This window comes from Ptychodera flava, chromosome 11, assembly GCF_041260155.1.
Source record: "Ptychodera flava strain L36383 chromosome 11, AS_Pfla_20210202, whole genome shotgun sequence".
Lineage (NCBI taxonomy): Eukaryota > Metazoa > Hemichordata > Enteropneusta > Ptychoderidae > Ptychodera > Ptychodera flava.
In genome coordinates this window covers 30039091-30062510 of record NC_091938.1, presented here as the reverse complement: position 1 = coordinate 30062510, position 23420 = coordinate 30039091, and the positions used below count along the sequence as shown (strand labels likewise).

General features: G+C 38.8%; 3 protein-coding genes across 3 annotated transcripts; all 3 read right to left on the bottom strand.

Moving 5' to 3' along the window:
* Window positions 1-477: 477 nt before the first annotated feature.
* Window positions 478-3155, bottom strand: LOC139144046 (uncharacterized). The gene is made up of 3 exons (XM_070714693.1): window positions 2831-3155; window positions 1622-1759; window positions 478-729 (listed from the first exon to the last, which is right to left on the bottom strand). The coding sequence occupies exons 1-3, from the start codon at window positions 3046-3048 to the stop codon at window positions 504-506; spliced, it is 582 nt and encodes a 193-aa protein (XP_070570794.1). The 5' UTR covers window positions 3049-3155; the 3' UTR covers window positions 478-503.
* Window positions 3156-6383: 3228 nt separating this feature from the next.
* On the bottom strand, window positions 6384-10971 carry LOC139144045 (uncharacterized). The gene is made up of 3 exons (XM_070714692.1): window positions 10781-10971; window positions 8448-8585; window positions 6384-7152 (listed from the first exon to the last, which is right to left on the bottom strand). The coding sequence occupies exons 1-3, from the start codon at window positions 10957-10959 to the stop codon at window positions 6927-6929; spliced, it is 543 nt and encodes a 180-aa protein (XP_070570793.1). The 5' UTR covers window positions 10960-10971; the 3' UTR covers window positions 6384-6926.
* A 2502-nt stretch (window positions 10972-13473) lies between these two features.
* On the bottom strand, window positions 13474-18584 carry LOC139143111 (galactose-3-O-sulfotransferase 2-like). The gene is made up of 2 exons (XM_070713267.1): window positions 18105-18584; window positions 13474-14913 (listed from the first exon to the last, which is right to left on the bottom strand). The coding sequence occupies exons 1-2, from the start codon at window positions 18545-18547 to the stop codon at window positions 13788-13790; spliced, it is 1569 nt and encodes a 522-aa protein (XP_070569368.1). The 5' UTR covers window positions 18548-18584; the 3' UTR covers window positions 13474-13787.
* Window positions 18585-23420: the final 4836 nt, after the last annotated feature.

Here is a 23420-nt window from a genome sequence, read left to right as displayed (position 1 = left end):
CTTTTACGGCCTTTTTCATATTTCTGTATTGCTTTACAAGGGAGCGGTAGATTGTTAGTTTATTAGTAGATGGTTAATAAACTGAGCCTCTTAGGCACCAAACTTGGTTTAAGTCTGTGACAGTTTGATTTAAAGACAGAAAGGTGACGTCGATTTTATTACCCAATCATGTTGTACACCTTGCATCAGGATTATGTGATACCTAAGGACGAAATGTGCCCTTGATGAAGTCACTTTTGAAATGTATGTTTGTCATATTCTCTTCAGAAAACGATCGGTACGAAAAAATCATATTTTATTGCCTAATTTCACTAAAATCACTTTCATGTAATTCGGCGTACACTTGAATTTAAATGTAGCAGAAAAGTCATCTTGGTGAGCCGCAGTTTTGATAGCACATGTACACCTATTATTTTTCATCACTATTTGCAGCATGGAGTAAAATGCATTTATAGAAACATTTGAATTTAGCAGGTTGTGGTTACCGCAGAGTTGCAAGTAGACTAGTTCTTCATGCCCTCGATGTACTCTTTCATGTTGGAAAGCAACACCGTGTGCGCATCATATGCGACTGCTGAGCTGTACCACTGCAGGAATGCTGGACGTTGGGCAGTGAACGTGTGCCGCACCAAAGTACCACGTTTTCCTTCCTTTACGTAATCCAAGAACGTGTAGCGTCCCTTGGAGAGGTACTGTCCGTTCACGGTCGTATTCCAAATAATTTCTTGCCTAGAAAGAACCGTGAGAAGTAAAAAAACCCCGAGATGCCATGACCGAAGCGAATGAGACTAAAACAGCCAGTCACTGGTATACGGACAAAACTGTAAAGCACCGGTTGCTGTCACTTTTAAAGCATTTCCATTTTTGTCTACGGTACTTCGTTCACATCCTAAAGTCATGTCAAATTACCCAATTGATCGACTTGTCACAACAGACAGCGTGTATATCAATGCTGTTCAGAGAAAGGCCTAAATATGTTATTCGAGGATATTTATTCGTAGTAACTGCCGGGCTAATACATGTCAAGTCACAGGCTGAGGTACCATACACGTCACGTCACTGCCTGGGGCACCATATATGTCACGTCACAGCGTCACGTCACAATCTGAGGCACCATACACGTCACGTAACTGCCTGGGGCACCATACACGTTACGTCACAGCGTCACGTCACAGTCTGAGCCACATAGGCACCATGGTCGTCATTATGATTCATGCAAACTAGGAAGATATCGCTTTTCACTGAGAATACCTGAAAACTCCTTGTCTCAGAATACCAGAAACCTCTTTGTCTGTATCCCGTCACGTGACGTGTGAAACATGAAGCATAATTTTCAATGCAATGTCAGGGTAGCCAACGAAAGAACAATAATCGTATACTTTTAAAATAAACTTTCGATCATTTGGCAAAATGTTTATGGCAAAGAAAATTGGAATACCTAGAACAGAAGGCGGGGTAATGATACTGTAAAGGCACTTTACAATTTTAAAGAGTAATCAGTGAATTTCATTTCATTTACGATTGAACGCTGTGGTATAATAAACAACATTTTAAAATTTTGCTCGTTTAATGATACATGTGGTTCACATTTTTACCTCATGAGTATAATAAGAATACCTACTCTGTTGTTATAATATGCATCTCAGTGATGATTCGTTGCAGACCTATGACGGGAAATGTCTTATCGTGCAGAAATGTCATTTTGTTTGCAGTATGTCCATTTACAACAGTTTCTTCAACATCAGTGATGACTTCCATCCTATTAGATAAATGAACAGTTGTTTGAATGGCGTGGAATTCATACAGTAGATCAAGTCACGTGAATAAGAAGATAGCCGTATTTCAAATACCTTTGCATATTGGCGAACCTTCAATCGCATGAACATATACTTTCAAATGATGACAGTTAGTTGTGAATATACTTTACTTTAAGATCAACCCTGTTTCAAGCTTTCTCAACCCAGTCTCGCAAACAAAAAAAACACAAAAAAACAACAACAACGCCAAAAAACAAAACGCAGTGGTAGATTAGAAAGATGACCTGCACCAAGTTGGTTGGATTGGTATTAAATAAATATTAATTGGAGAAATTAAATGAAAAATAGCATGGAATTCGAAGAGGCTTTAAACGACATCATGACTTCCCGATCCGTACCACATATAAATAAGCGATTGATGATGGGTTGGTCTTTTAATAAGGATTCGATAATGTAGATATTATGATCATATCATTGGTTTCTTCTCCCAATGGAACGTGCAACTTGCATTAGATGCCTCTAAAGAATTCCCATGGAAAACCTATATAAGATGGTAGAATGGCGACTCAAAGATATTCATCTCTGTGGCTAGGCAATTAGGGGTTATTTTAGGGTCAGATTTTGACAATATTTACTTACGCCTAGTACCAGTCTATACGTGTTCAAATCGAAATTCTCTTAAAGCATAATCAAAAGCTGGTAGGATTTGGCTAAGCTACATAACAGATACGTAAACGGTACGATAAATAACAGAAAAAGGGTGAATCGGTGACAACAACGAGACTTTCCTACTCCGCAGAGAAATAACAAATTTGATTTATTGTGCTACTGTTTCCTTTTTCTTATTTATCAGTACAAGGTTTCCAACAGAAGCGTCGGAGATTTCCAACTCACTCAAGGGCCCATGCTGGAACAGAGCTGGAATGATTGTAGCCCATGAGCGGATAGGCTGTTGGTGGCTTCTCCGCATTCAATCTGTGCAAACCACAAGAGCCGTCGGGATGGACCACTCGCTGCACGAAAGAAGTCGACAACTTACACTAGTTTTGTAGACTGAGTGCGGTTTTACTCACTTGTGCTCATGGAACTCCAATAATTTTCCCGGTTCGGAGCATACCTCAAGTACACGAGGCCAAACTTCGTCTATAAAATTCTCTAGGTCCACTCTAATTTCAGTTGTTTGCAAGCCAAGGAAGACGACCAAAGCCAGTGCTGCGACGACGAGCGAAGTTTTGAATAGAATGGACGCCATCTTCTTTGACTGCCATGCCGAGATCAAAGTTCGTTTCATGCACTGAAGATCACGGGGCAATAATGCAACGAGGGCGGTGTTACATCCGTTCTCAAAAACACATTATATCATTGTTTTTCGCTGTAAGTTGCAAACTATCCATACAAAGCGATGTAGTGTGTTTCGTTTCAATATGTCGTTTATCTTGTGTAAACATTGACAATAAACCTCAATTGAAATTTAATGTGAAGTTCAGTACCAACGTAGCCGATCGATTTGAATGAGTTTGCTTCACTGTGAGTAATTCAGGTTGTGCTGTTGATAAAATCAATACAAAGAAAACGCTCATCTGACAATCGAAATGCTTTTTTGTTCGTTGTTATGTTTAATTGAATTTGCATACAATCTGTTGTCTTAATTATAAGATAATGGTGAGCTCCGAATTGCCAACGATTTTACTGGCCAGAAACGCTGGTATATACATTTTGACAGAGTAACATAATAGGCATAAGAAAATGTATATATTTGTCAGAAACATACATAAAATCTTCACAAAAGCATCTGTGAGCAACTCTTTATGTTCACAAGAGTTCGCATAAAATTAAGTACACTTCATCATGTCACAAACACGTTCGCACACAAGCCCTTCCTAAACCACAAGAGAGACCGTCACAAAAAACTAATCATGGAGAGCTTTTCGCAGGATAATTATGAAGGTTAACTGCTTTCAAATCATTCCTTTAGCGCGGGCTTTGGCTATTTCGAATCTTCAAACTCATTGCGCAAGAAGGTGTACCTACGTTTTTCATCTGCCAATTTCTTCCAAATCAACTCTCAACATCGTTATCAGCGCTTTCAAGCAACGAAACAAAGTCAGAATTTCATTTTGCATGATCTATGCATTTTGTAAGCAACTTTTTAAAGTAATTTGTGGTCATAATGTCGTTGTCACAGTTGTTGTGTGTAGTTGGGAAATCATTACACAAATTTTATTCTTTATCATGCCAAGCGCGGCGGAAGGTTCTGACTGTCCTGATGCAAACAATTCGAATTCGTTGTGACGCTTCAATAGCATGTCACTATACAGATCTATTGATATGTACGGTGATCAGGGTATTCTCAAACCAGCTGTCTTTCTTCATGGGATAATCCCTATACAAATACTGCTATTGTTATTATACTTACGGTAAGGTAGTATGCACCTCGGAAGTGTAAGATTTAAACTGTTGCTCAAACTTTCCTCAATGAAGCTTTCGACCATTCTCTTACCGTACAAAGTTTGTACTAGAGAGACTAATTATCTGAGATTTCCCGATATTTGAAATTCAAAATGGCAGCCATCCTTGTGTTAAATCTATGGGGGAAAATAAAACTTTCAATTTTCGAAAAAACTAAAGTTTTCTTACACCAATAGCTTTAAGATGAACCCGCACAAGTGGTATATCAGAAAAGAATTGGAAAAGTTTGAGAGTCCGAATATCTATCCCCGATGTGCATTCTGGTCTTAAAGCATATACAGGTGAGAATGTATACTACCGATAGTGATACTACTGTGTCGTCTACTTTGGGAAAAGATGAGATGAGGTACGTGGTGGTCAACAAAGTAGAGACTCACAGGTAGTTAAACGTATGAGGAGGGTTTATTGGCTTGGTATCAAGTCGTACAGTAACGTGCCCAACAGTATCATGCTTCTGTTTTTCCTTTTCAAGAGGGAAATGACAATCTAATCTACTGATTTACTAAAATAGTCGTCCATTGGGCAAAGGTTGAAATATTGTTCCATACAATGTTGAGGTCTCAAAATTACATCCGATGATTGGTGGATTTTGTGACAGTTCTTTACATGATCGATCGTTCCTTTAGATATACTTTCTATGTAAGGATAGATATCTCTTGCAAAATTGTTTAATCACATGGTTGCATAGCATGATCTGTACTACTATCACAGATACGCCTTGAATTCTGCTCATATTAGAGTCTGTTTTAAGTCCAAGGTGATTGACCTGTAACTGTAACTAATAAGAGTTAATAAAAATATTCGATATAGGAGAGTAAGTAAATATGAACATAAAGAGTACATAATTCTTGCCTTGCAACAGTATAGTGTTTCTCATATACAATGCACAGTAATATTTTAAACTATGCTAACAATCGTGCCGAGGTAATGAGGCACCCGGCCAACACAGTCATACTAAAACTCCACTTTGAAATATCTAAATGAACGTATTGCGGGAATCAATTCAATACTTGCCAAGTCGTCGCAGTCCCAACTAACTCCTTCACACACACTAGCTTAAATATACTCATTTGAAATGCCCAAAAATAACTCAGAGCTAACTTTCCTTCCAATCGAAAAATGTTCATTGATTTTTCAAGGACATTGTCATTACCTAGTTCTGTGCACTTCTTTTATTTTAGAGCTGTGGTTTCTTTCACCCGTCATGTTTTTTACGAATTCATCTGTGAAATTAACAACTACAGTCACGTGATCAAAAGATGTGGTAGAAAAAGAGTGGTATTTGGGGAAGTTGTAATTCCTTACTTTTGTAATTATCATTGAAATAATTAAGCAATTATAATGTACCCCGCATGGCCCAAGAATTGCTTTCGTCCATTTTGAAACGGAAGAGGACACATTATTGCAATTATTGTTTAGTTTTGGGAATGTCAGTGAGTATGTAAATGTTTGTTAGATAACTGTCTAACGAACATTTACATACTCACTGACATTGCAAAACTAGCTTGTCTGAGAAAACCACACTGAAATAGTAATTGTGATGAACAAGATCACAAACTCCATCATCAATGATAACATGACAAAAATGTAGTACAGGCAAACATTCTGTATTGATATTTGTCATTTCTGATATAACATAAGAATTGGGTCGACGAAAAATGCAGTCACTGAATGATTTTGAGAAATGAAGTACATGGTATTATAAAATTCTCCACGCAACATTAAATAAATTTTGTCGAATGATGTGTGGACAAGTGCAATACAGCAACGGCAATTCGATAACCCGATATTTTATATAATGATTGAACGTATCGAAGGAGGTAAAAACTTAATGAAGACGTTGGAAGGCGAATCATTTTGTACTGTTTCCAAGCTTATCACAACTTCATGTTCGTTATGTTTAGTTGGTTGTGATGAGATGAAATGTTTTTGATGCCTTTCGTCGGATTGTAATATTTTTGCACTCTAGGCAACCTGTAAGCAGAGTTACAAAGAAAGAAATAGAAACACTGCTGCGATAATGGGGGGGGGGGGGGTTCAAGTTATTGGGATGGGATATTACCGAGAAAAAAACCGTTACATATTGTGAGACTTGCGCTACTGATATGCAAATTTCACGACAGCGGACGGATGGTATGATTTGATTTTCAACATTGACTGTCTTAGTGAGATATTTCTCAATTCACTTAAAGATCCATTAGCTGTAACTTTGGTCATTTTTTTTATTTTGTTTGTTCTGTGTATCATCTGCACTTTCTGGTTTGAATCCCTGAACCATGGAGAAATTCCTAATATTTAGCTCATAAATATACCCTATATGAGTATAATCTGCATTGTTATTGTTTAAATTTTGTATTCAGGTCCGGACTAGAATACATTTATCAACAATAACAATGGTCATTTCACATATACAGGCTGTGTTGGCAAGCAGGACACCGGGCATTGGTCATGATGATCGGATTATAGTAAAATTCTGTAGTTGATACATTGAAACAGAGTAGTGAAAAATTAGTCAAAAGTTACAGCTAATGTCCCTTTAATGTGTGTTGTGTGCTGTGACGCCATGATAATATCAAATCTTTGGAAACAGAAGTGAAGTGCAAAACCTATTTGCAAAATGAGTTGTTTTGAGCACTAAGGCGAAAAACACTTGAATTTGCATGTTTTTGTGTTGCGCGCATAATTTCAAGTTGACTTAGTCTAGTTCTTCATGCCCTCAATGTACTTTTTCATGTTGGAAAGCAACACCGTGTGCGCATCTGCTGCAATTCCTGAGGCGTACCACTGGATAAATGCTGGACATTCCACTGTGAATGTTTCCCGGACCAAAGTACCACGTTTTCCTTCCTTTACGTAATCTAAGAACGTGTAGCGTCCCTTGTTGTGGTACCGTCCGTTCAAGGTCGTATTCCAAAACAATTCTTGCCTGGAAAGAACGATGACAAATCAAACGCTGAGATGAATGAAGCGAAAGAGACTAAAAAGTAAGGCATTGGTTTGCAGGCAAAACTGCAAAGCGCCGCTAGCTGTAACTTATAAAGCATTATTTCCTTTTTTGTCTACACAGTACTTTGCGCTTATCGCAAAGTCATGTCAAATTTGTTCAACTTATCACAGGAGACTGCATGTGTATATCAGGACAACAATACATCTGAACAATAACATTGTATAACGTGCAGCAGGACTTACATGCTCTTCACTCTTCGGGGAGAAGAAGAATATATATTTGACTCATGAGCGAATATCAAAAGTTACAGCTGTTAATATGTCTTAAGTTACTAGCATGTGCCTCGAATATGAAAGTATTTAATTTTTGCTCAAACATTCCTAGGGAAGCTTTCAACCTAGACTTGGTTCAAGTCTGTGATTTGTGAATGTTTGAGTGGAGTGAACGCAATGATTTGTATTCTGCTTTCATGTGAAACGTGCTCGTGAGTGGACGCTATGAGTGGGGTGAACGCGATGAGTGGAGTGACCGCTATACAGCGGAGTTTCACCCGGAATCACCGGCAGAAACTGCGCAGACTCAAACGCGACGCATTCAATCGCTGGGAAAACCTGGCGTGAGCTGGCAAATTCCGGATAGGTTTGTACGAAATAGGAGAGACATAAGATAAACTATTATAAATTATTTTATTTTTTTAAAGTTCACCGACTTGAACCAAGTCTACTTTCAACCAGTCTCAAGGATAAAATCAGGGATTAACGCGAAAACTTTCTTACGATTGATTCCGAATGAATTAGCTTAAATTTACCGAGATTTGAAATTAGGATGGCCGCCATCCTTGTGTTAACATTATCGGAAAAACTTAGCTATATCATGAATTTCAAACAAGTCGACCAACAAATGGTAGGCTTTTCATAAAGAAAAAAATCAGAAAGAACAATAATCGTCATTAAGTACACATTTAAAATGAACTTTCGCTCCTTTGGCAAAAATGTATCAGGCAATTCTGAAAAGAGGGCGAGGTAATGATACTGTAGAGCAACTCTGCACTTAAAAAGTTCAATTCACTAATTTCCTTCCATGCATGAGCGAACACTGTGGTATGATCAACGACATTTGACATTTCGCTCGTCTAAAATAATATCCATTTGAATCTTTTTCTCACTAGTAGAAGCGCCTCGCTATGTCTTCGTAAGACTTTTCGCATGTTTATTAATACCAGATTGTAAACGCCAATGATAGAAATGTAAGAAGTGCAAAGTAAGAATACCTACTGTGTCTTTATACTTTGCATCTCGGTAACGACTCTTCGAGTACCTATGATTGGCATTGGTGTATCTTGTAGGAACGTCATCTGTTTTGCAGTGTGTCCATTTACAATAGTTTCTTCAATATCAGTGATGATTTCCATCCTATGAGATGAACGAAATGTTGTCACAGTAGCATTGAGCATCGACTACCCCGGATGGCGTAAAATTGGTACAGTAGATCATATCACGTGATATAATAGGATAGACAAGTTTCAAATATTTGTGCAAGATGTCCTAATGTCGCGTGGTGGTATTTCGATGTGATTTTTAATGTATTATTTTAATGTACAAATTTCAAGTTTTCAAAAGGTTGATCATGGTCATGTTCGACACAGATATTAGCCTTTTTGTCAAGCTTTTACGTGAAATTTGTCATGTTTAGAGTACATGGATTGTTCACACAGTTTACCTGGACAAGAAATAACGTAGACCTTGTATTATTATCATTGATCGTTCTAAATAACAACTCAGTTGCATCCTAAACCCTCTCATGCCAGGCTTACGCTTTGGTCGTAAAAATTACTCGAGTTGGGAAATCTATACACCAGGGAACAATCACCCTTCTTACCTAATGTTGGTGTGAAAGCTACCATACAACACCTTCTAGCTTTAAAACATAAACGATACTAGACGGTAATGCCGATAGTATCCAAAGATATCAGATTTTTCTGAACTACGACATCGTCGGGAACCAGCCAGAGATGTTTTAAAAGATGCGTTGGCTTGAAACCCTCGGCACCCGGCCAAAGTTGTGATGACATATCTTGTAGCTTGTGAACATAGACGATACTACATGGTAGTGTCGATAGTATCCAATAATACCAGATATTGTCGCAAACCATCCAAAATTGTTAAAAATATCCCCTACCTTGAAACCTATAGCGATACAAGACTCCGATCTCAAGAGTATCCGATAACATTTATTGTCTGATGTCTGATATTTTGGGGCTCTATCCAAAGTTCTCAATGTCGCCTTTCTTAAATACTTAGAGATGGTAATAGCGGATGCAATCGATAGAATCCCGTAAACGTATTTTTGACAGATGACGTCGTCGGGTACCAGCCAAATATTCACAAATATCATCTCGCTTGATAAGTTGAAATATACTAGACGATGATTTCGATAACATCCGATAATATCTAATAAGACGAATCGGATGCTTAAGCTTGACACTGGTATCGTTATTATCTTTTATCACTGACTTCCCTGTAAGATGATATTTTTAGAGTAGTTTTACTCTACTTTATTTGTGTTATTGTCCTAACGTTTAGTGAGCACTACATGTCGACTGTAAATATTCACATTCTACAGCGAATATGCGAAAACGTCCAGTTCGATAAATTCTAAACACTGATTCTACAGTACCAATTAAATATCTTTATTCCAGATTACATTCTAGATAATTCTACATTCTAGATAACCCTTCACCTAATACGTCAGTTAAACAAATTGGTTCTTGTATTTAATACTACGAGAAAACTACTGCCAGGCAAATATCAAGACGATAAGCTAAGCAGCACCTTTTTAGAAAATTGAAAAAAGCTAAAACCTAGTTTTTTAAAACGGTTCTTTTATGTAAGAGGAGCAAATAATATTAACAGTTTACCTTTGTAGTTGAGAAAAATAGAAAGTGTTGATAGTTTTAAGAAGGTCCGTAATTACCTATAACTCTGTATCTACAGGAATCATCTTAATTGTTGTTGTGATTTATTTCCTTTTAGTGTATCATTCTAGTTTCTATGGTCAACTTAAAGAAATTTGAAGTATTTTATTTATTGTTGTACACTTAATTTACTTGTCTTTGGTGCATGTTTTGTCTCGACTTTTATGAAAGGAGGTTTTCGAAACCTATGGATCGATTTATCGAGATTAATAAATAAAGATCAATAACAGGAGGCTCTATTTGCTTACACACGTATCTGTCCTGGATAAATAGGTACACTCATAGTTTATTACGCCTATGACGTAACACGGTAATGGTATACATTGTTTTACATTAGCCACTCCTAGGCCTGGCCTAGTCTGTCCATAGGTCTATGGCCTGTCCTAGATTGCTGGCCCACCATTACCCGGCCAACCCAAGTATTCTCACCAGAACAGAGCTGAAATTAAAAATATAGCCCGTGTGCCGTGCGATGGCGTTTCCGGGTCAACCGTTGGGGGCTTCTCCACATTCGCCATTGTAGTAGCTGAGGTGGCCCCAAAACCTTTAGGGTGGACCCCGCGCAGCTTGAAAAGAGTTTGACAATAGTAATTTTGTACTACTCGAGTGATTGCAATTTGCAGTTCGACTCACTTGTGCTTATGGAACTCCAAAAATTTTCTCGGTTCGGAGCATACCTCAAGTACACGGGGCCAAACTTCGTCTATAAACATCTCTAGGTCCACTCTAATTTCGGTTGTTTGCAAGCCAAGGAAGACGACCAAGGCCAGTGCAGCGACACCGAGCGATGTTTTGAATAGAACGGACGCCATCTTCTTTGACTGGCATGCAAAGGTCAAAGTTCGTCCTGTGCACTGTATCTGACAAGATAAACCTCTAAGGTCTATTGATAAACAATAAACAGTCACGCTTCTACTGTCGATTCTATGGCTATTATGCAACAGGGGCGGTGTACTAAGATCACGCAAATAACGACTATCGAAGCAGTTCGACCGTAGTAGCTTTTCGGCTAGGTCACAGTCCCTCTATCCAGGTGTTCGCAAGTGGTTTTTCAGTGACAGGGTGCCTGCCCGAGAGATGGCAGAGGCATGGACGTAAAACGTCCACGGCAGAGGGAATTGTTATATGCTTTCCCTGACCACGGTTCCTCAGGTACCGTACCCGTAGACATAAAATCGGTCTCAGACAGAGGTCTGAACCGCTTCAACTTTGAGCCAACTTCACCATGCGTTAAGGTCAAATAATATCAAAACAACACAGTTTTCATTTTATTAGATTCCCTCTGTAATGTTTAGTATGTTTCGTTTTGATATTTCTTTTATGCTGTACAACCATGAACAACAAACTTTGATTGAAATCCAAGGTCATGTCACTTCCCTTCATCACCCATTGGAGGGACTTGTGTTCATCACCGATGTGGAGCAGCTTGCTTCAATGTGAACATTACTCATCTGACGTAATGCTTATTTTGCTACATTTTTTTCTGTTTAATTAGACACATGTAATGATATGTATAATTTATCATCTGGATTACTTGTCGAAAGCACTACACAGTATGGCAGGGGAAAATGCATGAGAAAATTTAGCAATTTGCGCCAGAAATATGCGTGTAAAAATTGCGAAGAAGCCACTTTGTACACATCTCTTTATATTCACAATTACAGTAAGAGTCCATTAGAAATGTAGAAAATGTTACAAATACGTTCGAACAGAAGCCCCCTCCCAAAGCAAAGCAGCCGCTATACATAAGTGCAACTAATCGTGGTGAGCCTTGCGCAGGATAATAATGAATGTTAACTGCTTTAGAATCATTCTTCTAGGGCAGATTGTGGATATTTCAAATCTCTAAAACTTATAATTAGTATGGCATTGTCTACTCACTCATGTTAACGCCAGGCTGTGGTATTTTCATAACATAAACAATAGTCATGCAAGCATGCACAGCCTGATGAAAACGTGAATGACGATGCCATACCCACCACAGGGTATTGCAAGCATAATCCGTCTAGAAGTTATGAATATGACCAATAAATGGCATGCATAAAACTTTTTTCATCATGCAAACCTTACCTGTGTCGCATCTGTGCCAATTACTTGACCCTCAATATCTCTGCATAGTATTTCAAAGAAAACAGTCTCTCATAATTACCCCCAAATCTCCTTCATTAATTTGTTCTGCCGATCGCAACAAGGGGGAGGGTCCTATCGTATTGACCAAATGATTTTTAGCAGCTCATAAGGTTATTTGTGTGTACCCATCGGAAGATGTTTCCTGCCATATCACGTGATGAAAGCGTCAACCTTGGTGCTTATTTTCCTTGTGAAGGCACCGTGAGTTGATGAAGCCCTAAACTGCAACTTCCGCCACTAATTTTATCCGTTTTTATAAAAAAATTGCGCGAGTTATAAATGGCGAAAATGGCTTTTCCGGAATAAGCGACCCCACAGCTGGCACGTATATAAAAATCAGCCTTGGTGAACTTCCCCTTTAACTTCTTATTTCTCACCAAACCAACTCACCTTATCATAATCAAGCATCGCCCTACACAAGATCATTATCAACGCTGTTCAAGTAACGGAATAATGTCAACATGTAGCAAAATACTTTTGAATTTTATTTTGTGAGGAACTGTTGAGAATAATTTCCGATGATGTTGTCGTTGTCGATATTACTATGTGTACATAGGAAATCGTTACATGCTTTTTTTCTCGGCAGTAGTTGAATCATGCTAAGCGTCGCGTTAGGTTCCGATCGTCCAGATTGGAAAGAGTGTGTGCGTTTGTGCGTAGGTCCGCGGAGCGGAAATCATGCTCTGGCTCGCGAGAAATGTGGCTAATAGAAACCCTATGCAAAGACCTGGCAATGTTATGTTTTACCTCCAGCGTACTAAGCCGGTCAGACTCTATACTACCGGAAGTGCTACTCGTGTACAGTCTCATAATGCATATTGAGTAATATTTTAAACTATGCTGATAATCGGTCTGAGGAAATAAGCCACTAACACTCAAACTTCACCATTCCAATCTCTAACTGAATGTATCGTTGGAATCAATTTAATAATCGTGAGTCGTGGCCTCTCTCACACACACCACCTTACATATACTTCTTTTTAATGTCAAAAATAAACTCAAATTTTCTTCAACTTGCAAAATTCGTATCGATTTCTCGAAGGCGTTCACATTTTCCCTTTATTGCGCTTCTTTTATCTTAGAGCTGTGGTTTCTTTCACCCGTCGACTTTGTTTTTTTACACATTCATCAGTAACATCAACAACTACAGTCGTGTAATTATAAAAGATTTTAAAAGATGACGCGGAAACAGAGTTATATTCAAGGAAGATGTATTTCGTCATTTTGTAATTATCGTTACAATAATAATTTATAATGGTGTCTATGACTCTTGCTTTCTTTACATAATCGCCACAGTTTCAAAAAAAAATACCGTAGATCAAAACCTCTCCACAAGTATTTGTCAAGGGCAACAATGTTTCCATAGCTACAACATTTCAAGGAAGGATTACTGATGTTTGTAGCACTTTCTGCCTGACCACGGCTCAATGCCTCGATGGCATTCCAATTTTCGTCGTGCTACCGTCCAACACAGAACCGGAAAATACTAATAAAGAACGTGGCGAGATGGTTAAACAGGCCACATGAATGGTTTCTTACTGGCATCGTACTTGATTCCATATGTCTTCTGTCTCAGAATGTCTAAATAGGTGAGCAGGTAAACTCTAGATGAAAAGCAAAAATCGGAGTCAATAATGTGTCGACTGCTCCACTTTGATTGCTCTATCACCATAGTTGCATTGGGATTACGAGAAGCGAGTCTACAAAATTGTTTAAATCGGTCATTTTTATCCCTGAAATACGAAAGCTCTTCCATAAATTCAGGTTCTGTAGCTATCAGCGCCAACAGTTTCGCTTTGAAGTGGTCGTAGAGGGCGTAGTCTGCCTGACTGAACCGTCTGTGAAATCGCTCTGTTTCTTCGTAAGTGAGGAAGCGTTTTTTCCTAACATTGAGAGGCACGTAAAGGATATCGTTTAAGTCCCAGCATAGTATTCTTCTCAACAAAACCAGCGATGCATCGAAATATTCTAAAATCATCACCAAGTCAAAATCTCTGTCAATATTAGAAATGAACTCCAGAATAGCTGTGACATTGTCGTAAAGCGAGGGTTGCAGTCCTAAATCATATGCCATAAAATTCCTTTGGTATGGCGCGCCTCTTTTCTCGTACCATTGATAATATGCCCCCGGATTATTAAAAAACGCCTCGATAGGATGATGGTTGATGGCGTTTGTTTTATTCAGTTTTCTGTCCCAGGCAAAGTAATGGAAAGCAGACTTGAATTGAGACCATGGGTGTCGTAAAATTGTAACATAGACGGCAGTACTGGCCATTATATTCCTTGCTGTTGTTCTGTTGTACACTGTGTGAAGGCAGAAAATGTTGAACCCGCCTCTCTTTGTTGGGGGATGATAAAATTTGGACTTCATTTGCCACGGCCATCCTAAACTCCATTTGTCACCCTTCGGTATGAGCAGGGACTGGTTGTTCAGGTCCGCGAAACGCACCAGGATTTGAGTGGTTGTATCGCTACCGGTCTTGTGAGTTTTCAAGAAGAAGACGTCGGTGATTTTGGTACACTGTCCCGAATCATTTTTCGACGGTGCCGTTGAGTCAACCTGAGATTTACCGATATCTGTAGAACTCTTCGATGTCGCCTTGCTGATCAAATCAAGCATATTGACTGATACATTCCTGAAACAAAACAATCGTACATATGGTCTGATGTATAATTAAAATAATACGTTCTGTGTTTCCGTGCTATTAAATGCGCTCTTCTTCATTATACTGAATTGTTCATGGCCTTCCACGACCTTAATTACGTCGTGATATTTTCGGTGCTATGAATATACCAGTTTTACTAAATCATCAAGCAAGCAGTATTCATTGGAATCCGTATTAAACTGTCAGCGTTTCGGTACGTTTGAGCCTATTGCTCACGACAAAACGTTAAAGTTGGAATACTATGTTCCAGAAATAGACAAACATGTAAAATATTCCCCGAGTCATGAAAAATTGCCTAATATGGAAATTCCTTCGAAAACGATACAATGTGATTGCGTCCCGTTTTTTGTCAATCATTACCTGAGATCCCACACTGTGATAGTTGAAAAAAAATTGCATGATTGAAGATCACGCGAAAAATATGTGGCTGATATCGTATCATAAAGAAGGTGGCCCCGCGAGTGTGTTTATCAGCCTAAGCTATTTGTTTAGTTTGTTTTGTCTATTGTTCTTGTAGTAACCTGCAGAAAGGGGCAACAACGCCAGAGCTTATGTAGCGCTGACAAAATTACTCTCGTTCTTGAGATTTTTATGATGTGCCCTTTTTGTTAACGCCCCTTTAAGTTCAAAACTCTCGGCACGGCAATGCCGATTAAACTTTAAATGATGCAATACCGAAAGGCATCAACACATCTCGGTATGCAAAGGCTTACTCATGCACTACATGTGTACTTTCTGTGAAAGAGACAATAGCGTTAATTTCCGTAATTTTCATTCTCGAAAAAAGGACGTTTCTTCTTTTTTTCTTCCTAATGTATTGCGGAAAACAAAACAAAGTATTTTCCTTGCAACCACAGCGCATTTTGAACAAAATATCTTCTTAAGAAATAAATTCTAGTTCACGATAAATACTTAACATAACACACACATACATATGCACACACACACACACACGGATACAAACGGACACAGACACAGACAGACAAAGACACACAGACACATACACATGTATGTATGTATGTATGTATGTATGTATGTATGTATGTATGTATGTATGTATGTATGTATGTATGTATGTATGTATGTATGTATGTATGTATGTATGTATGTATGTATGTATGTATGTATGTATGTATGTATGTAATGTATGTATGTATGTATGTATGTATGTATGTATGTATGTATGTATGTATGTATGTATGTATGTATGTATGTATGTATGTATGTCTGTCTGTCTGTCTGTCTGTCTGTCTGTCTGTCTGTCTGTCTGTCTGTCTGTCTGTATGTATGTCTGTCTGTCTGTCTGTCTGTCTGTCTGTCTGTCTGTCTGTCTGTCTGTCTGTCTGTCTGTCTGTTGTATGTATGTATGTATGTATGTATGTATGTATGTATGTATGTATGTATGTATGTATGTATGTATATGTATGTATGTATGTATGTATGTATGTATGTATGTATGTATGTATGTATGTATGTATGTATGTATATATGTATGTACACACACACATATACAAGCTACGTGAACCGTTCCCTCTTAGTGTTAGAGTTTTGAACTTATCGAAAAGTTTTGAGACTTTCATGTTCATATTGAGATCGTTTTTCTTGGTTCAATTAATCACATCTAACTTCCTTTGAGAAGGTCAATGCTAGAAAATGTTGACATATTTTCCCAGCATAAAATAGTGTATTATCTGATGTCATCGGTCCTACCGAACTTCGCCTCTTCTTACCACTGTGTTGGCATCCCTATCTCAACGTAAAATATCTATCAAGTTTCAAACGCTGTAAAATAGTTTGGATAGACAGGCAAGCAGATACAGTACCAGTACTTTTCGGTAAAGTCACTAACTCAGTATGAACATCCCGACGTTGTTTACATAGGTCCGCTATGTTAACAAGGAAGCAGTAATTAATTGTGTATTCTGGACTCTGCACAAATATTCGAGTTCACATGAAAAGTACATGTAGGATTGTATTTAAAATTTTCAATACTCCATTCCAATGTTCTCAAGGATATACTGAGAATGGCAGTTTCTGCCGAACTGATAAAAAATGGGTTTTGGAATATATAGGTGCTGTCTTTATTTGTACCGTGTATGTAAGGTTTGAACATGGTGAGGTGTATAGAACATGATGCGAAGGAGTCGCGAGTATTTAGCATGACTTCACCAATTCCCTGTCGATGAATTATAATTTGTTCTTTTTGGACACCTTGGTCGAATGTTGTTGCAGAAAGCCATAACTTATAAGTGTGTTTATACAGGCTTGACCAGAATCCAAGACGTCAAGCTGTCGAGAAAGTCTATCGCAAAATTCCAACCTCCATTAATTGTCAATGGTGAATGCATTATGCCAAAACATATATTTTAATTTCAAGAAAACTTTGTCCCGAACCTATCATCATTTAAGAATGATGTCAACGTATGGCCTGTGTTTCTGAAAACACGTTCCCTCCACAAAAGAGGGACCGTGCCGAAAACCAACAGCTCGAAATTTATTACTTAAAAGTGTAGCCAATAAGCATCTTCACTAAATTCAGCCAACACTGAGATATGATTTGTTGAAACGTAAAGCTTACAATGTCTAGTTTGGCCGCCCGGCTTGTCACACCAGGTCAAGTTAAGCACCAGAAATGAAAAATGGACAAATTTAAAGTTCCCGTCCTACACCAAATTTCTTTTACTCCAAGCAGATGTTAACGCGATGTGTTTTCCCGCTTTCACTTTAATTGTGAACTATGTGTAAGTTATTGACATTGAGCTATTGGATGTTGAACTTTTAAACAGCTTCATCGAACATCACCTGACCGCATAAAGCCGTTTGATGCAATTTCAAATGTTCGATAAGCCAGACCTAAAACGTCAACCGAAGAAGGAAACTTGACCGCAATTCAGTTTTGTTTCTTGGATTTTTATATGAAAATTTAAAAATGAAAATGCTACCGATTCAACTTCCCAAGGCTTGTATCCTCCCCATTGGGATCATTATATGATTGAAAGTGCGTCATTGCTGACTGAATTCAATTACACAATAATTTCGATCTGTACATCCGATATCATTATCATATCATTATTGCAGCAATTACCTGGCTAAGTTTGTCGCTAGCCTTATTCATCTTACGTATCATGGTAGAGTCATGCATAACTTCCACATTCTCTCACCTCTCAATGTTCATTTTCACCAAAGCAATGGATTTTGAAGTATTGTGTTTCACATCTCTGTCAGTGACGCTTGCATTGTCGTCAAGATGGTTGGAAATATTTCTGTCGTCTCTTGCAGAACTTGAAAAAATTGTAATGCTTGACGTAGATACATGTTTTCCTCTCGACGTGACAGTATTTACGATGAAATTAGATACGGGACGCTCTGGATTTCCGTAAATTTGGATTCCATTCTCTTCAGCTAGCTTTATAAGCTGATCCACGCTCATTCTAGTTTCGCTGCGTCTGCGCAAGATGCCGACATTTTCCGCCCTAGAGATACGTCCACTGGACGGTGTCTCTCCCCGACCTGTCATTCCGATAAATACGACAGTCCAACACACACTCAGGAACAAGAAGATACACATCCATTGCGCCATACTCGGTGTCTTGATTCTTGCCATCGTGGCTAGTGGCCGTCCCCGATCAAAAGACAGAACGCTTGGTGTGGCTTGGCTGTACAGTTGCGTGTGTTTGTATGGAGGACAATATGGTCGTAATCCAAACATGACAGTTTACAGCACGACACCATCGCACCGTACGCCCCATTGTCAGCGCTGTATTATTAATTAAACCTTTGAGCGGTGCAATTTTTCCCACCAAATTTTAGTGCAACATTTTACCAGTGTTGTGAATTTTTCTGTATATTTTCCGACAATTTTGGACCAAACGAACATCACATTTTATTGGCTTGGGATTTTTATCTAAATTTTAGCAAAATTTAGAAAAAAGTTGACTTGTGTATAATTTGATATAGGAGACAAAATTTGACTTTGGCGCTCAAAGGATTAAGCATACTCTTGAAATACAATGAAGTTTGCGTGATTGTCAGCTAATCAAAATGGAGATATGACGTTTTCTCCCTGTTATTAGTACATATACCACTGTTGTCTTCACATTGAAATTCTTTAATATCAGTGAATATTTGCGTGTGGTCATGCTCAGCTGTTTCCATGTACAGGGGATGGGATATGGATTAGGCAAGAGAAAAGAATGCGGGGATTACGCTCAGTGGATTTATGTTTCAACATATCCAAGGGATAAGCTTCCAGGTAATTATGGAGTTGAGATTACCAAGGAAAATGGGTAACCATCTGGATTAGAAATGAAATATTTACATGCTATCCAGGTATCCTTCTGGCTCGGTAGTTTTCAATATTTATCTTCACAATTTAAAACCCAATACCGTTTCAAAAGATTGGAGTGTCGATAGAGTTAAAGTTGCTGGTACCGCCATTTTCAGAAATATGTCACGGGTTTGACTATAGCTATACAATCTATATAACCTTTGATCTGAGTACCAGCACCTACATTATATAGTAAATTTGTCTGTGTTGTGTCAACGGTAAACTAAGTACGACTTGGGGTGTATAGTTCGTCGAACCGTCTGACCCTTTTAAAAAAGTTATCAGTTATCTTCAATTGTTTACCAGCAAGAGGGTGATTTTAAGACAACGTTTCATCTGGAAAGTATTTCTTTTCGCCATTTTTCGTAAATCTTCGTACATTTTCGTACATTTTCAGTGCTTGTCCCGCCGGAGAGGGTCACAGGTGACCCACTCCGAGCATCTTTAGATCATTGTTTCCGATTAGATGTGTGTATTTAACAGGAATGCTTTATATAAAAAACCCGGCAGGATTACATTTAAAGTGGTCTCTTCTCCAGTTTTTAAACATAATTATCATATGTCCTGATTTTGATAAGCTATAACATCATATCAGTATATCGAAGTTTTGACGTGAAATGTCCGAAAAGGAAGTTTTCTCTGGTTGAAAGCTCGCTCGAGTTCCAACTGTGCTATGTAATGTGAATATCGAACGGTTATTTTCACGTCTCGACCAATCAGATGGCTGAATTTGTGCCTGTAATATACTGAACATACTGTGTGTTGTGATTAAAAAGCATGTGCCACAATTGTCTGTTGGGGAACTATGGACATGCTAACCGAAGCCGACCAGAGGAGAGACTGGAGAGAGAGAGAGAGAGAGAGAGAGAGAGAGAGAGAGAGAGAGAGAGAGAGAGAGAGAGAGAGAGAGAGAGAGAGAGAGAGAGAGAGAGAGAGAGAGAGAGAGAGATAATACTATATTATCTGAGGGGTAATTTGTTATTTCACTCCACGTCCAAGCTTCACATCCTGAATTAGCCTTGCAGTCTTCACAACATTGCTCGGGGGAATATTTCAGATTGGCGAGACCATTGTTTATGTCACCTCCTTCCCGGTCATATCCGACCTCGAATTGGCACACTGAAATTAAAATACAACAACGCTAAGAATAAATGATCAACTAATCGACAGATCCGCATTCTCTTCAAACTCTGTGTATATCCTTGAATTTGCACGTGTTCAAATATCTTAGACGTGTATGTTCCTTTCACACGGATTTTTATCAACGCTTAACTAAATCAGTGACATCGAAGGGGGCAGCAGATCAAGGGAAGCAACTTCATGACACCGTCGTCACTTTCATCCTCAAAAACCGTGAATCTGGATCTTCATCATCAGCTGACCATGTTAAGCTGGAAACGACGCCGTTCTGGATATTCTGGTGATTCAAATTTGTTTCGGGCGGTGTCGGCACTTGGAGACCAACTCAGAACGCTTGTTTGGCAGGTTGGTCTTATCTGCATTGATTATATATAAATTCTAAAGACAAAGATTATATTTCTTAAACATGTTACTGCTTGCTTTTGATGGGATTGACCATGATATCTTGAACGGTCTGTCCTTAGATTTAAAGTGCCAGACATACTTTGATAATTCTGTGCTGTTAGCAAATACATGCCTTGCTTGCGTCAGAATTGACTCCGGCGTGTAGCCTTTGACCTCCTTTTCCAAGATACTTCACAATAACTGAGATTGAAGTGATTCTTAAAAAATTCAAAAGTGACGTTACTGCGGACATTTTCAGGCTGATGCTTACCGACGTATACGATGAAGGAACGCAATACCTGTCCCTCGTAGCGTTCACGAACGGTCAACTGTCGCTACAGTGAGTAGGTTTTGGTGCAAACTTAACGTTAAGGGGAGGGTGTCGTCGGAACTCTGCTCAAAGGTTGCCAGGGACCCCTACGACCGATGCAAACATCGTATCTAGGGTACGCTGGCGATTGATGAAAGTTGAAACATGTTTGTTAACAATGAATTTCGTAAAATTTAAATGTTGCAGCTATGTTTACGTGATGCATCTAGATATGCATGAAATACATTGTTTGTAAACAAGAAAGTCGCACACGCACAGTTCCGACGACAACCTCCCTTTAATCATATTCACTTTTTTGCATCTTGGAGGACGGTTCGATGGTCATGTTACATGGGTATCAGGTAGCAGATTCCTAATTGTAAAGGAAGGCAAGATGATATTTCTAAGTTTAAAACACGCCACCTTAAATCGGCGCGGCATTCGTCAAAAGTTCGTCGCAGCTGATATTTAGTCAACATGTTATATCCTTGGAAGATAGGCCCGACTGACAGATATGGGGGACCCATATATTTATACTCATGAAAATATACACTAGACTTTGAAAATTCTAATAACCTTCACCCAACCCCACGAAACTAATATTTTGTATCATCCATGTCAACGTGATTCACACCTTCCAACCAGCTTGACATAATAAGGCCATACAGGACAAGTTAGCATACGGGCGAAGTTGCGATGGAATTACATCGTGAAATATAGGATTACAAATCGACTTCTAGAAAACATACCATCGACGTAATGACGAATCCGAAAGCATCTACTCCCCCGTTTCAATCTTTTTAGTATCTTTTTCCCGGACGACACAGTTTCCTGAGAGTGTATGCCCCTCACACAAGAAAGGCCAGTTACGATCAAAATATAAGTACTCATTACATTTTTCAACGATAGTTCTATTTCTTGAAGATGAGTTCGTCCTGTAAATGATATAGCCTACAATAAAGGCACAACACCTTTGTTAGGCACTATTCCCGCCAACTTAGACTCTAATAAGAAAAGTCTGGCTCACAGCAGGTACGGATTAACCCCTGACTTGACATTACATTGACATGTAAATGTAAATTTCCTTTGACGTGCACCAGGAAGAGCGCTAAAACCATATACAGTAGAGAAACTCCCAGCAAATGTCATATCATGGCTGAAAAAATGATAGCAGGGTGTATCCTAGTTTCCATTTTGTTGCATCCGTTGCTGTCAGGCAGCGTTCATGGAATTGTAAGAAGTAAGTATACACTATAGACCTTATCAGATAAGTTCTAATTCGATGAAACGATTGGTCAAAAATTAGAAACCTATCCAGTTCGGTGAAGACCCAGATTCACAGTTTTTGTGGACGAAAGTGACGACAGTGTCGTGAAGGGTAATCTTGGCTGAAGTTGCTTCCCTTGAACGGCTGGCCTTTTCTCTCGAATAATATATTTTGGAAAGAGCCACCATGTCGCTGATTAAGAATAACATTGACAAATTCTTGTGAAATTAACGTACGTCTAAGATATTTGATTCAAGGATATGCATAGAGTTGCACAGAAGGCGGATCCGTCCATTAGTTGATCATTTATTCTGACATAGCATACGGAAAGACGTCATTGCTGACTTAGCCTTGTTGTATTTTAATTTCAGTGTGCCAATTTGAGGTCGGATATGACCGGGAAGGAGGTGACATAAACAATGGTCTCGCCAATCTGAAAGACTCTCCCGAGCAATGTTGTGAAGACTGCAAGGCTAATTCAGGATGTGAAGCTTGGACGTGGAGTGAAATCACAAAGGCCTGTTGGCTAAAGGGCTCCAGGATGCCCCTTTCTGATGATCCTCTAGCTACATCCGGCATTATGATTCGTAAGTAAATGTATGAATGACGTGGTCTATGTAATAGACTATATCAAATCAAAAGCTAAGGTTTGAGGGCGTCTTGCCTCTGATCTGTTACAACAGTGAATACAAATGCAGGTCCTGCACCGTGTTCAACAGGTAGATACCTGCAAGTAATGAGATCACCACGACCTAGCTTTGACCTAAATGCTCGTACCTTAGAACATGCAGCGGTGCGAATCATATTGACAGGTTAAATATCAGTGCCAGCTTGCCTACTGCTTACAAAAGGGCATGTCCATTGAAAATCTTAACCAGTGATGGAAATTATATCCTCAATGGTGTTTTCGCCAAATCCTTATTCATTGCTTTGATTTAATGACCGATTCACTGGCTACATCATCAAACATAAAAACAATAGAACGCACTTCTCATAAGACGTACTGTATCAGAGCTGCCTGCCACCCCCCTCCCCCCGGCGATAATAGT

Bases quoted from the DNA above. Each gene is read 5' to 3' on its own strand.
- LOC139144045 (XM_070714692.1), bottom strand. From the start codon at position 10,959: ATGGCGTCCGTTCTATTCAAAACATCGCTCGGTGTCGCTGCACTGGCC. The intron at 8,586-10,780 runs GTGAGTCGAACT...TTCATCTCATAG, and splicing joins TTGGAGTTCCATAAGCACAA to GATGGAAATCATCACTGATA. The intron at 7,153-8,447 runs GTAGGTATTCTT...CGTTCTTTCCAG, and splicing joins ATGCAAAGTATAAAGACACA to GCAAGAATTGTTTTGGAATA.
- LOC139144046 (XM_070714693.1), bottom strand. From the start codon at position 3,048: ATGAAACGAACTTTGATCTCGGCATGGCAGTCAAAGAAGATGGCGTCC. The intron at 1,760-2,830 runs GTGAGTAAAACC...TTTATCTAATAG, and splicing joins TTGGAGTTCCATGAGCACAA to GATGGAAGTCATCACTGATG. The intron at 730-1,621 runs GTAGGTATTCTT...GGTTCTTTCTAG, and splicing joins ATGCATATTATAACAACAGA to GCAAGAAATTATTTGGAATA.
- LOC139143111 (XM_070713267.1), bottom strand. From the start codon at position 18,547: ATGGCAAGAATCAAGACACCGAGTATGGCGCAATGGATGTGTATCTTC. The intron at 14,914-18,104 runs GTGAGAGAATGT...GTTTTGTTTCAG, and splicing joins GTGAAAATGAACATTGAGAG to GAATGTATCAGTCAATATGC.